At 40.6% G+C, this 14,802-nt stretch overlaps 1 protein-coding gene and 1 long non-coding RNA gene across 2 annotated transcripts in view; one reads left to right on the top strand and one right to left on the bottom strand.

Moving 5' to 3' along the window:
* Window positions 1–7,665: 7,665 nt before the first annotated feature.
* The window catches only part of KCNT2 (potassium sodium-activated channel subfamily T member 2), a 286,523-nt gene continuing 279,386 nt past the window's right edge, over window positions 7,666–14,802 (top strand). Inside the window, exon 1 of the mRNA XM_073358218.1 lies at window positions 7,666–7,761. Within this exon, the coding sequence (XP_073214319.1) occupies window positions 7,667–7,761 (95 nt within the window). The 5' untranslated portion in view covers window position 7,666. The remainder of the gene's footprint in view (window positions 7,762–14,802) is intronic.
* The window catches only part of LOC140916561 (uncharacterized), a 202,387-nt gene continuing 197,472 nt past the window's right edge, over window positions 9,888–14,802 (bottom strand). The window contains exon 3 of the long non-coding RNA XR_012160547.1: window positions 9,888–10,014. This is a non-coding gene — a long non-coding RNA (uncharacterized lncRNA). The remainder of the gene's footprint in view (window positions 10,015–14,802) is intronic.

Below are 14,802 nucleotides of genomic sequence, written 5' to 3'. Positions count from 1 at the left end.
TTTCTTTCTACTGTCTGAACCTAACCCACCTTATCCTTAAGAGCAATTTGAATAGGATGAAAAAATAGTTAAACTACAAGAATAATAAACCAAACAAATTAAAGCTTTATTAACTCCTCGCAGTAAAATCTCAGCAATTCAAACTATATCAATACACCCCATAACCTTTTCTCTCACCCCACACCTCCTCCTCCCTCAGAAAAAACACAAAACCAGTGATTCTCTCCACTTCAAGATTGAACAGCCCTGTATAGCAAGGTGTCATATTTAGACTTTATTTATTTTTAAAAATATGCATCATATTTCCTTATATACTAAAAAGTATTTTTATAAACATTTAAAACTAAACTATATTTGTCAAATGCATGTGCAAAGTACACATTTGATACATTATCCATGCATTCATTGTGTGGGTTTACTTATATACTAATTTGCAAAATTCAATAATTCACAATAGGTCACCCAGTATACATTAGTGAGGTTTCAGTAATTCACAATAGGTCACCCAGTATAAATTAGTGAGGTTATACTCTAATATAAAATTTAAATAAAATATTAAGATGCCATCCAGATATATAATTATTCTAACTTGGATAATAATATTAACCTTTCTTTCTGATATGTTTTGTTATATTCATGTTCCAATCTAGTGATTTTCTCTCTTAACTTGTATTAAGTGTCTAATATAGTTCTCTGCAGGGAGGAAGCATAGTTTACTGGTTTTCTCATACCACTAGGCAACAGAAGTTGTGGGTTCCATCCCTGGTTTTGCCACCAACTTGCAGTGTGATCTTTGGCATATAATTAGACTACAAGGTAATATAAATAATAATTTACTGTAACTTCTCCATTTCCCCATCAGTAAATTGTGGATAATAATGCCTATCTCGAAGTGGTGCTCTAAGGATTTCTTTGTTTTTTAAAGTGCTTTGAGATTCTCCAATTAAAGGAAAACAATTAAAGGCAGCTAAGTGATTTAAGAGCCTATGTCCTATTTTGACAAGACACTGAGAATTTATAAGCTTTAGTCTTGCTGAAAGTCAATAGGATGCCAGCTCCTAAATGATAACATCATTTTTGAAAATGTTAATCACAGATTCTTTTATCATTCAGACTCTTTTGGAAAGAGGATTTTAGGTAAATTTTTCAAATGTGCCTAAGTCCATTGACTTTCAGTAGAATTTAGATGCTTTTGAAAAATTTACTCAGAATGAATTATGTAAAGGGGTACTGTCACTTTTTTTAAATGGACTAATCTAAAAAACACATTTTTGATTGAATACCTTTTAAATAGTATATAAACAAACTAGGGAAATACAGCCTAGATGGAGCTACTATAAGGTGGGTGCATAACTGGTTGGAAAATCGTTCCCAGAGAGTAGTTATGAGGGGTTCACAGTCATGCTGGAAGGGCATAACGAGTGGGGTCCCACAGGGATCGGATCTGGGTCCGGTTCTGTTCAATATCTTCATCAATGATTTAGATAATGGCATAGAGAGCACACTTATAAAGTTTGCGAATGATACCAAGCTGGGAGGGGTTGCAAGTGCTTTGGAGGATAGGATTAAAATTCAAAATGATCTGGACAAACTGGAGGAATGGTCAGAAGTAAATAGGATGAAATTCAATAAGGACAAATGCAAAGTACTCCACTTAGGAAGGAACAATCAGTTGCACACATACAAAATGGGAAATGACTGCCTAGGTAGGAGTATTGCAGAAAGGGATCCGGGGGTCATAGTGGATCACAAGAGAAATATGAGTCAACAGTGTAACACTGTTGCAAAAAAAAGCAAACATCATTCTGGGATGTATTAGCAGGAGTATTGTAAGCAAGACATGAGAAGTAGTTCTTCTGCTCTACTCTGTGCTCTACTCAACTGGAGTTTGTGTCCAGTTCTAGGTGCCACATTTCAGGAAAGGTGTGGACAAATTGGAGAAAGTCCAGAGAAGACCAACAAAAATGATTACAGGTCTAGAAAACATGACCTATGAGGGAAGTTTGAAAAAATTGGGTTTGTTTAGTCTAGAGAAGAGAAGACTGAGAGGGGACATGATAACAGTTTTCAAGTACATAAAAGGTTGTTATAAGGAGGAGGGAGAAAAAGTGTTGTTTTTAACCTCTGAGGATAGGACAAGAAGCAATGGGCTTTAATTGCAGCAGGGCAATTTAGGTAGGACATTAGGAAAAACTTCCTGTCAGAGTGGTTAAGCACTGGAATAAATTGCCTAGGGAGGTTGTGGAATCTCCATCATTGGGGATTTTTAAGAGCAGGTTGGGCAAACACCCGTCAGGGATGGTCTAGATAATACTTAGTCCTGCCACTAGTGCAGGGGGCTGGACTAGATGACCTCTCGAGGTTCCTTCCAGTTCTATGATTCTATGATAAATTATGTTAAAAAAATCCCTCCCTTCAAAAGAATTCTAAGAGGTTTGAGGTTCACACTGTACCTTGAAAGATACTTATTTCTGCCTACTGCACTCCTATGCATCAGAAAATATCATTTCTTGGGCATACACTAGGCACATGGTGAACTTTAAGCACATGAGTAGCTGTGTTGATATAACAGGACATGTGCCTAAATATTTGCAGGATGAGGCACAAATATATCAGTCACAAATGCTCAAATTAACTACCAGGATAACGGGTGAGCAATTAAAAATTGAGCCCAGTGGTGGGAAAAGGTAACAAGAGGCCCAAGTGTGGTCAAATGACTCACTTTAACATCACTGAATGACAAAACAACAGCACCAGTACAGATAGTGGTAAAAAAAGCAGCACAGAACTATAGCTGATATTGACACAGGAAACAGTTTTAGAAGATATTTCTGGCCTTTCTAAAAATGTCACCAGTATTAAATCTCATCTGCTATATAATGAATTAACAAAAAACTGCTGTTGGAAACTAGTGAGCTTAGGCATGACAGTGCCAGACTGGAAAGCAGAATGGATATATATGAAGAGAAGCAGGAGTGCCTGGAAATTACCACCTCTGTATATAAGAGGACTCACTAAAATTCTCAAAGGGACAAATGCAATTGGTTTTCACAGAATCATAGGACTGGAAGGGACCTCGAGAGGTCATCTAGTCCAGTCGCCTGCACTCAAGGCAGGACTAAGTATTATCTAGACAATTCCTGACAGGTGTTTGTCTAACCTGTGTCATCAGATTTCAATGCAGTGGACACCATTTCATCTTTTAATTTTGCTAGGGCCACTTTTTTCCATTTCTGTTCCTGTTCTTCAGGCACAGGGTAGCTACCTGAAGCCTACTGTTGACCACAAATATTTATAACAGCTGACGGCACATTTTTCTTCTGCAAGTTTTCCATGGCTCTCCAATTTTTTGTTTTCCTGCTTTATCTGTTCGAGCATATCATGAGTCTGGATCACCTGTTGCCCTGTTAAAAGAGCTTGGGCTTTCCAGTGCTCGACTGCCTGGGTTGCTTCCTCCAAGGCTTTAGTTATCTCTTCTACTTCTCTGGTTTTCTCCATTACTTGCCTGGCCAGTATGTTGCTGTGTTGTTTAAGTCATCTTACTGCCATGGACATTAATTGCAAAATTCTAGCTTTTTTACTTTTGTTATTATTTCTTAGAGCTTCTGTTTCTACCATTGCTTTACATATGCCAGTCCATGTTTCCCCACTTTCTTTTTAAAATTCATATGGACGCCCTTTACTGGCAATCCAGTGGGTCCATGAGTTATCAAACTCTGTGGGATTTGCAGGGAGGGGATAAGGGGGTTCCTCAGCTCATGGTTTTCTGTCATGTTAGATCGCGATTCCTACAGCAGACAGCTCGCTTACTCACCAGCTCGGGGTCACCAATATCGTCAGATTTCACCAGTGTGGTACTCTGCTCTATCCAATGTTGATAACAGTCGGCTGCATGAGTGTGTTCCCTCTGCGTGCTGCCCTGGCTCAACGCAGATAGCTGGCACAGCAGACCCCGAGAGAAACCCCAATGACCACAGACTCTGATAAGGTATGAAGGCACCTGGCCACGTTTATTGCCAAACGAAACACAGTCTCTAGCTCCCCGGATCAGATGTCTACAGTTCTGCTAGTACATATGTGTTCCCTGACAATATGTTCCCAGTTCAGTCAGTGGCGGGACTCACCACTGCCCCCTAGGCCCGACAAAGACAACTCCTCAGGGGTGCATTCTTATACACAGGTACAAACAAGTTACACATCATTCCTGACGTATTGAAGTATAACCCCTCTGTGAAGTAAGGTGCCACCTCTCACCTTTCACATGTTGATTCGAACAAAACAACTCTATCCATCATATTACCCTTTTGTCCCTGTCTTTAGGATGGGTCCACCTGTTCTTTGTTATCTGTGTGTAATGTGTAAGTATCGGAGTGTTCTGGTATCATCCTGGCATATGTTTATATCTCTAGTGTCCAGTACCTTTTAGGTATGTGTATTTTTGCAACATCAGCCTTTCTTTGCTAGCTTCTGTGAGTAGGGCCTGTCTCTGGCTCACAGTTTAACTTTGATTTATGTTAACAAAGGCTTGACCATTACTTTAGTTCAGGCCTTAGGCCTCATACCGGGTCTCTGATACAAGGGTTTATGTTTCAGGGCCTCATCTTATTTCCATCTTACTATAACCTGCTCTTAAAAATCTCCAATGAGAGATTGCACAACCTCCCTAGGCAATTTATTCCAGTCCTTAATCACCCTGACAGGAACTTTTTTCTAATGTCCAACCTAGACTGCCCTTGCTGCAAATAAAGCAGATTGTTTCTTGTCTTATCCTGAGAGGTTAAGGAGAACATTTTTTCTCCAGCCTCCTTATAACAACCTTTTATGTACTTGAAAACTGCTATCATGGCCCCTCTCAGTCTTTTCTTCTCCAGACTAAACAAACCCAGTTTTTTCAATCTTCCCTCATAGGTCATGTTTTCTAGACTTTTAATCATTTTTGTTGCTCTTCTCTGGACATTCTTCAATTTGTCCACAACTTTCCTGAAATGTGGGGCCCAGAATTGTACCCAGTACTCCAGGTGAGGCCTAATCAGTGCGGAGTAGAATGGAAGAATTACTTCTTGTATTTTGCTTACAACACTCCTGCTAATATAACCCAGAATGATGTTTGCTTTTTTTTTTGCAACAGCGTTACACTGTTGACTCCTATTTAGCTTGTGATCCACTATGATCCCCAGGTTCCTTTTCGCAGTACTACTTCCTGGGAAGTCATTTCCCATTTTGTATGTGTGCAACTAATTGTTCCTTCCTAAGTGAAGTACTTTGCTTTTGTCCTTATTGAATTCATCCTGTTTACTTCAGACCACTTCTCCAGTTTGTCCAGATCATTTTGAATTTTAATCCTGTCCCCCAAAGCACTTGCAACCCCTCCCAGCTTGATATCATCTATTGTTTTCTTTAGAAGTTCCTCCCTGACACACACGAATTGAGGCTTCAGCTCCTCATACAGTACAGAAAGGGCTCACGGAGTTCATCAGTTTGAAAAAGTAGGCAAAGTGACAAAGCCAGGCCCACTGAGCCTCATTCACCTGGGATATTTCACTTTAAAGCAGTGTTGCCAACTCTCATGATTTCCTCATAAATCTTCCAATATTTGTTGCTTTTTTTCCCTTAAAGCCCCAGCTCCTAGAGGGATACACTTAAGTAAGAATGTCAGCTTTTGGGCGGGGGGAGGGGGGGAGGCATGTTTCTAGTCCTGATGGTTATAGAAGCAAACTTGGAAACATGCAAATTGGAATGAACTCTAAATGCTAATAATCAGCTGCCAAATAAATTCCTACAAATTATTATTTCTTTTCATCTCATGATTTTTAAAAAAAATGCTATGACTTTTTTGTAGCCTGATTATTTTATAACACTGGTAGTGGCAATATTTCAGCGGAGTTACACCAGTGTAAAACTGGAATGAATAAGACCCATTATTTAAAAACTATTAAAACGTAATGATAAATAAAGATCTTGAATGCTGCTAGAAAGAAAAGGAAATAAGACAATTATGCTTCATTTTTTGCTGCTGAAGTGACAAGAAGGGCTGCATTTAGTAGAATAAAGTAGATTGTGAAGGAAATCAAATGTGGGGGACTAATATTACATATGGCATCAGATGTTCAGCTATCTTTACTATGGCTCCTCCCTGCTCCTCCCTCTCTCTTTGCTGCTACTACTGTAAGTATTAAACACCCTGTTGCAGAGTCAGGGGAGAAGCATACACCACCAGCAAAATCCAAGAAATGACTACACATATACTGGGAATACAAGATGCAAAGGAAACACAATGACAAAATAGAGAATTTGTTTCTTTGGTCATATGCAGTTACAGTGATCTTAGATGTAGTTTTTTTAAAAAAAAACTAGTTAAGCGCTGTCAGCTGGAAATGTGTTGTTCAAGTTGGTGGTGCCCCTTTAAAGAAACAAAAGCCAAACTGTTCTGTTAAAATAGACAATGTACACTTCCCTTGGATATCCTGCCTCTCCTAGTGCTCTGTGCCACAAGTACACTGCGGGACAGATTCAGGCATACAGAATCAAGGGGAGGCAGTTTGTGCCTCCTCCCTTCAGGGATTAACCTGTGCAGGGACCCCTATGAGTGTGTCTTCACTACAGATTTACCAGGATTGAGTCAGTCATTTGACCTGGGAGCGTGCAACCACACTGCAAAAGAACAATCCAGTCCCATGCAATATCTAAGCACCCTGCATCCACACTGGCACTAGACCTATTAGTGGGAGAGAAAGATTTTGAAGTGCATCCCATGGTTCCTAGATCCCCGAGGAACTGTGCTGCCGTTGTAAGGCTTTTGCTGGTATTGTGGAAGAAAATGTCTGTCTCTTCTGGGAATTGTGGGTGGAAATTTAGGAAACCCCATACTTCAATTTAACTAGTCCCTTAAGGGCGTTTGTATTGAAGGACACAGATCCGTCCAGGTGCTTCGTCTCTCTTTTCCAGCCTGGCCACACCCAGCTTCTGCCCCTCCCCTGCGCCAGCCTGAGTGTAGAGGTCCCCTAAACCAGGGGTATGCCTGGGGTAGGGATGGACAGGGTTACACATGCCCTGTATATCCATATCTGGTGCAATGCCTCTCTCTGAAGGAGACTTCTGGACATCCCTGAGGCCATACCTGCATCCGCAGGGCTCTGCAGCTGCTCCAGCCCTGTGTCTGGAATTGAGAAAATCCCACAGCCACATTATGCTAATATATTTAATCCCATTGGTTGGCGATGAGAGATTTCCCCTCACCTTCCCTGGGCTATGCTAATGAGAGTTAATCGCATTGGCTGGCCCGCCAGCGGCAGCTCCAAATATCATTTGCATGGCTGCGTATGGCAGGCGTCTCTTTGTTGTCAACCCAGAGCCTGCGAGCTGTGTGTGCATCTAATGCAGCTCTGGTCCCTGCCTGTCCGCCGCACCTGCTTCTTAGGGAAAGGCTGCGAACAGCGGCGGCTGCAAGAAAATAACTTTCGACCCCGGGTCTCTCTTCTGCAAGGGAGGCTGGGACGGGTTCCGATGCTGTGGAGCGTCCCCTTTCCAGCACAGGACTCGAGGCTGCTCTCTCCCTTTGTGTGTTCAACGCCGGCACTGGCTTGGGGCAACCCGTTCGGTTCCCTGCTTCCTTGTCGGATTGTTGCTATCTGAGCCGCGAGGGAGAGGCTTTGGCTGCCAGAGTAGGATGGTGGATCTGGAGAGTGAGGTGCCTCCTCTTCCTCCCAGGTATAGGTTTCGGGATTTGCTGCTGGGAGACCAAGGATGGCAAAACGACGACAGGTGAGTCTGGGGGTCAGCTCTGCTCTGCAAACAGGGCAGAGGGCGATAAAAGAGGGGTGGGGGTGGGAACCAAGGATATGCTAACAACAATTCCTTCTTCCATTTTCTATTTATCGAGTTCTGTAAATAGAACAGAGAATGCTGAGCCCATGTATAAAACCCTCTCTCTCACTCTCTCACACACACAGAACCAATATGTGAGTGCCAGTGTATATATATAGAGAGAGAGAGACACACACTCATCCAAAAAGGAGAGAAACTACCTTGCTTCAGAGGACAGTCAAGCTGCTTTGTATCTTCCAAACAGTGAAGGAGGCTGACTTGACTGGTTGAAGTGCTCACCCTCAGACCAGGAAAATTGGCAATGGGGTCCTTCTCTTGTTCTGCTTCTCTAGCAGTCAGAGCTGCACTGATTTATGAATGCCCAGCGCCCTTGCTAGTAGACATTGATGCTGCTATATTGCAGTTCTCCACTGAAGATGAAAACACAAGTTGCAGAGTAGTAACTTTTAGTGACCTAAAGAGAGAAACAGCACTGACATTTATTGTGCACTGCAATTGTATTGTGCTCCTGAATTCTTCCTGGAGTACAACAGATAATTATTGCACACTGTGCTGAGCGTGGGATGTGAGAGGCAATTAAATATTGCTGTATATCGGTGCACTGTGTATTTGACTTATTTAAGTGTATGAGAAAGTTACAAGACTAAACTCAATGTGACTATCAAATTTTTCTGTAAGGTATTTAAATTAAAAAAAAATCTCATCTAAGTCACAGAAACAGTCACATTCTGCATTTGAAACTTCAGACGTTATTAAAACTTTCCTTGTGAGAGGCTATACTGATCATATACATTCATTACAGAGCTACATGGGGCTCAGGTACCCGCAGTGAAATCTTCAGTCTAGCTCTGACATATGGTAACTTAGGGCAGTGGTTCTCAACCAGGGGTCTGGGGCTCCCTAGGGGGCCACGAGCAGGTTTCTGGGGGGCTGCCAAAAAGGGCCAGCGTTAGATTTGCTGGGGTCCAGGGCAGAAAGCTGAAGCCCCATGGCAAGGGGCTGAAGCCCAGTGCCCTGAGCCCTGCCACTCAGGGCTGAAGCTGAAGCCTGAGCAACTTAGCTCTGAAGGGCTCCATGTGGCATGGGGCCCAGGCAATTGCCCTGCTTTCTACCCCCCAACAATGCAGAAAAACAGTTGTTGTGATGGAGGTGGGCTGTGGAGTTTTTATAGTATATGTGTGGGGGGGGGGGGGGAGAGGCTCCAAGAGAAAAAGGTTGAGAACCTCTGACTTAGAGCATATTTATATTATGACAGGCCAGTCGTTTGTTTTATACATGCAACTATGGTGACACAACAGACCATTCCTCTATGTTAATACATGGATATCATGAGGTCCAGGGATTTTCAACCTGAGGGTCAGGACTTGTGGGAAAGTTGTAATCACCTCCCCCTCCCCGCCCACCTTTAATTTTTGCTAGATAAGAAGGCCCCAAATTATTTTTCCTCTGTGGGAACATGGTGTCATATTATGGAAATAGTTGAGAATCACTAAGGTAGCCCTAAGTGTTTGCTGGTGATAATTCTACATATTTTGCCATCCAACTTACATGGTTTTGTAGGTGCACTTTTTTTCTTCAATCAGGATGGTAGACCTAGATCTGAGGACCAATACAGTACTCTCATTTGTATTGTTTCAAGGACAACATTCAGGTTTAATTCTAAATCACAAAAAGGTTGTGTGTGTGTGTGTATGTATGTCAAGTAAATCAAATACTGGAAAGTGTTTCCCCCCAAAATTAAAGTAATAAAACATTTTTTTTTAAAAAAATGCTATTTTTATTATTTAAACTACTGTGCATCATCATCAGCAAGCTCTTCATTAGAACATGCTAAATTAATTCCTCCAGAGGACATCTATCTATTGGTAAGTCATTTTTCATTGGACAACATCTTTACTGCAGAAGTAGTAAATCATAGCTGCTAATATACCTGTACATAATCCTGTCATGCAGGGACATGTAGTAGCAATGTCAATTGGAAAAAAAAAATCGCATGAAACTACTGAGATTCTTTTTTTATTCTAATACAAACTATTGATAGTCAAGTGTCCAGTCTTGCTTGCATATTAGTCAATGATGAATCCAAATTGACTTCTAGGTAATGGGATCTGGCCCCCCAAAAGATGTAGTGCATGAGACCTTCATTTGCAACTGAACAAACTGCAAGCGTCCATTGAGCTGTAGAATTTCCTGTTTGAAGTATGAATAATAAAAAGAAAACAATGTAAATATTGCTACAGATACTTTGTATCACACTAGAATTGCTGTTAATATTTTTCATGATTATTGGTTATTTTTAAACAGACAGCACTTTTACTATAAACTCATACCCATGGATTAGTGCAAAGCAAATTGTTACTTTAAATTATTTATCAATATTGGGTACTATATTAAAACATGAAAGTGTTAAGATAAAGAATCTTGTTTACTACAATATTAAATCTGACAGAATGTGGATTGCACCTCTTTTGCAAAAGTCTAAACCAATCCTATACTGTTTTTACTGTGACATTATCACTTATGAATGATTGATGTATGGTTTTGCGTAAAGACTCTCATTCTGCAGACATTTTGGGAATATTACAAATACTTTCAGCACTTAGTTTCTGGAAATATTTAATGAAGGGAGATTACATAATGTGGTCTCTAGGAATGCTGGTTACTGTTTAGCTGTTATTAGCTATTATTGAGTAGTCACAAAATTGATGCTACACTAATATTGCATACTTATTTGTGAATGTCATCTGTTTTATTGGTGTGCTACATAAACATGAATTTGTTTTTGACAGACCATAGTTCTATTTTTCTGCTGCAAACAGCTTACAATATTAATTTTTGTTTAAATCCCTCTTTCCTGACATTCTTGTGCACCCTGTTCACCTAAATTCAGATAGCAGGAGTAAATGTAAAGTCTTTGTAATATTTATATCTGTAACTCACCAGGCCTAAAATGTAACTTATGTGTGAGTGTCAATCATGATGTATTATTTAGGTTAGTGGTTCTCAAACTATTTATCATTCACACCACCATCTTTTCAAAGGACATGAGTTCAAGTCCCATTTTATATACTAAAGCCAATATTCATGTATATCAACTATTAATGGAATACTTGAATTCTAAAAGACTTGTCTTGTTTCTGGGAAAAACACATACACCATGAAAATGCTCTATATGCTGTTTCTTTTCATAAAGAAGCCAGAAATCCAGGGAGTTGCAACTTAAGTTCTTCCTTTTGTAGAGCTCTTAATGTGATTTGTTGGCACTGGAAAGTGAGAAGACTGTTCATCCGTCCAGACCACCTCCCACAGTACCCCAGTAACCTGCTAGTCCGCTCCAGAGCCTATATAGCATTAAGGAAATACCATTCCTCTGCCACAGAGTCATCCAGAACTTCCTTCACTTCTCTATCAGATGCTTTTCTGATCCCAGGCTCAATAGGGCTTATGTATACCCACCCTCCAAATTCCCCTGAATGTCAAGCCAGGTACATCACTAATGATAATAATAGCCCAGCATGGCCCAGACATTTTTGGTACACTGACCTTGTGAATCTGAGGACAAAACCTCAGCCAGTAGTATGGGAGAAATTCAGGCCTTCATCGCAGGACCACCTTCTACAGTATTCCAAAATGGCACAGTGACTAAGACCTTACTCAAGGTTTTTATCTAAAATAGTTTCTGACTTTCATCTTAACCAGATGATCCACATACCTGTCTTCTTCCCCAAGCTTCATGCCAAATGGAGAGGTGCTAAACTCCACCCCTTGGATGTTGTCAGGTCTGTTTCTTACTATATACACAGAACAAAGCCATTTAAGAACTCTCCTAGACTATTCCTTACATTTGCTGACATAATGAAGGGTCAACCTATGTTCACCCAAAGGATGTCAAAATGGATCTCAAAACTGTGTTAAAATATGCTTCACGGTGGGCCACTTAGACAGACACACATGGACAGATTAAGACCCATTCCACCAGAGCTCAGGCAGCCTCTGCTGATTCCCTGTGGGGTGTCCCAATCTCATTGATTTGTAGAGCAACTACCTGTAGTTCAGTTCACACCTTCAATCACTATTGATTGCTGGAGGGCTCTAAATCCCATGTCCACTTTGGCAGATCTGTCCCACAGTCATCATTGCAGTAGACTGAGCATCTACCTCCTTGCTGGAGGTCTCCAGATCCAAAAACCAGTTTGGCAGAGCTGTCCTGCAGTCATAATCTCAATAGACTCTGAGCACCACCTCCAGAATACAAATCTGCTTGTGAGTGAGTCACCAGAAATGGAATACATGTGGACAATCGCTCAAAGAACATCAGTTTTCCTACAGTAACTGTGGTTCTTTCAGATGTGTGTGAACATGTATTCCACAACCTGCCCTCCTTCCCTACGACTGCCAAGTCCTTAGCAATTGACATTCTGTCTTAGCAAAAGAACTAGAGTGAAGGAACTGAAGACTGCCCCCCTCTTATGCCCTTCTCTCTGGGAAGCTGGAGGGCGTGTTGGGCACTGGTATGAACCCAACAGATGTTGCTATTTCTGGAATTTCCTTTGGCATACTTATTTTTGTTTTCTAGTGTACTCTAGTTTTCTATATTTTAATAGGTATTATTAAATCATAGGTAAATCCTAGAATCACAAATATTTGCGTACTTAAAATCCATAAATTTCTACAAGGCACTCAGTTTCTTGCTTTGCAACTAAAGACAGTGTAAACATCACTGTTCTTTGGTTAGTCAGAAGCTTGGTCAGTCTTGCAACTGATAGAAAAAGTATTCAATATATGGTTCTGCTATTTTCATATTTAAAACTTGTTATTTTCCTTTAGTAATGCTGGCATGGGTGACCAGAAATAGGCTTCAAAATTAAATTGAGATAAATGGGGTTCTTCTTAGAAACACATTCCATCTTTGTTTTGTGCATGGATCTACTGTTCCATTTATGATAATGGAAGTTTTGCTCAAACACACAGGGTAAAATATGACCATGTATCACAGTTTTATTCTGTCCATCAGCAGACTGAAAAAGACAATAATGAATTGGTTTTTCGTGACATGGCGATTTTCACTACCATGGGCCATTTCCTTAACTTTTGTAAATTGACATGTCTCTGTTGACGTCAATAAAGCTATTTTGAATTACAGCTGAGGATCTGGCCCATTTTGGAGTGGAAGCTTAGGTTCTGGAGAAGATAGCAACATTTGTTGAAAATCTGTGTGGAGATCTTTTGTCCTTGCATATACATTGCCTATGCCTACAGATTTTTTTTTTTTTAAAATCCAAGCCTGTTGGGGAAGGTTATTAATGCCAGACAGTAGCATGGACTCTTACTGTAGGGAGTGGAGATGGAGAATTATTCTCCTGATGTATTTTGTTTCATAATACAAACTAATATGGGACACTTTTTAAAAAAATACAAAAACTATTTCTTTGTGTCCATGCTATGTTGATTTTTTTTAAGCTCCATGTGATAAACATGGGAAAGAGTGTTATGTAAAAGAAAAAAACCTGATGTAAAAGGTTAGATACACAAACTAATGTAACTTGGGTGTGTGTTCCCAAAGGGATAGGAAGAAGCTAGAGCTGAGATGGGGCAATGTTTCTGTTACTCTCTCCAATGATGCCCCATACTCACGTCTGTGCCTAAACAGCACAGTTTAGCCCAAAAGTCTTAGGTAAATGTAAAATAATAAATCTCAGTGTGATTAACTAGACATCTCAGTCTCATCCTCCTTTCTGTCTAACATACTGTTATCCTTTTGACCTGAATGGTTAGCCAATATTCACAACCTTGTAGGTTGTTTCCATTAGGAGGGAGAAACTGATGGGACTTCCTACAGCTTTCTGTCCACTTCTGTGGAGTTTCTGCTGCTTCTGTCTCTCTCACACACAGCTCCATCAAACAGTACCTGGCTCCTTTGTTTGCATTCAGCACCAGTGAACCCCTACTGCTTAGATAGCTCAGAATCCTGAGTGAACTTGCACATGACCTGTCTTTTGGGTGGTGACTCCTGTTTCAATTATCTTATTCCATAAAGTAGCTCAATTGCTTTTTACATTTATCCTACATGAAGTGTAGTTGTCACACCCACGAGCTTTAAAGATTCACTGAATGTACCTGTACATTAGCCAATAAAATGTTCCTGCTTTCATAAAGTCTGGTAAACATCAGTTCTTAGTACCTTTAATTAGGTTGAAAAACAACATGCTCAAGAACTGAAAATATCCAATTTACTGAAGGCATAAAGATGCTTAACAACCTGGAGAGATCATTTAACTTGAGGAAAAAAAGTCTTTATTTTTGCTGCCCTTGTTAGTTCATGGATACAGTGATGAGTCTATTAATGACAGGTTTCAGAGTAACAGCCGTGTTAGTCTGTATTCGCAAAAAGAAAAGGAGTACTTGTGGCACCTTAGAGACTAACCGATTTATTTGAACATGAGCTTTCGTGAGCTACAGCTCACTTCATCGGATGCATACTGTGGAAACTGCAGAAGACATTATATACACAGAGACCATGAAACAATACCTCCTCCCACCTCACTCTCCTGCTGGTAATAGCTTATCTAAAGTGATCATCAAGTTGGGCCATTTCCCGCACAAATCCAGGTTTTCTTTGTGTGTGTTTTTTTGAAAAAAGGGGGTGGGGGGTGAGAAAACGTGGATTTGTACTGGAAATGGCCCACTTTGATCATCATACACATTTTAAAGAGAGTGGTCACTTTGGATAAGCTATTACCAGCAGGAGAGTGAGTTTGTGTGTGGGGGGGCGGAGGGTGAGAAAACCTGGATTTGTGCTGGAAATGGCCCAACTTGATGATCACTTTAGATAAGCTATTACCAGCAGGAGAGTGGGGTGGGAGGAAGTATTGTTTCACGGTCTCTGTGTATATAATGTCTTCTGCAGTTTCCACAGTATGCATCCGATAAAGTGAGCTGTAGCTCACGAAAGCTCATGCTCAAATAAATTGGTTAGTC

This window comes from Lepidochelys kempii, chromosome 8, assembly GCF_965140265.1.
Source record: "Lepidochelys kempii isolate rLepKem1 chromosome 8, rLepKem1.hap2, whole genome shotgun sequence".
Classification (NCBI taxonomy): Eukaryota; Metazoa; Chordata; order Testudines; family Cheloniidae; genus Lepidochelys; species Lepidochelys kempii.
Note: the sequence above shows the minus strand (reverse complement) of the source record. Positions and strands in the feature narration are given on the sequence as shown.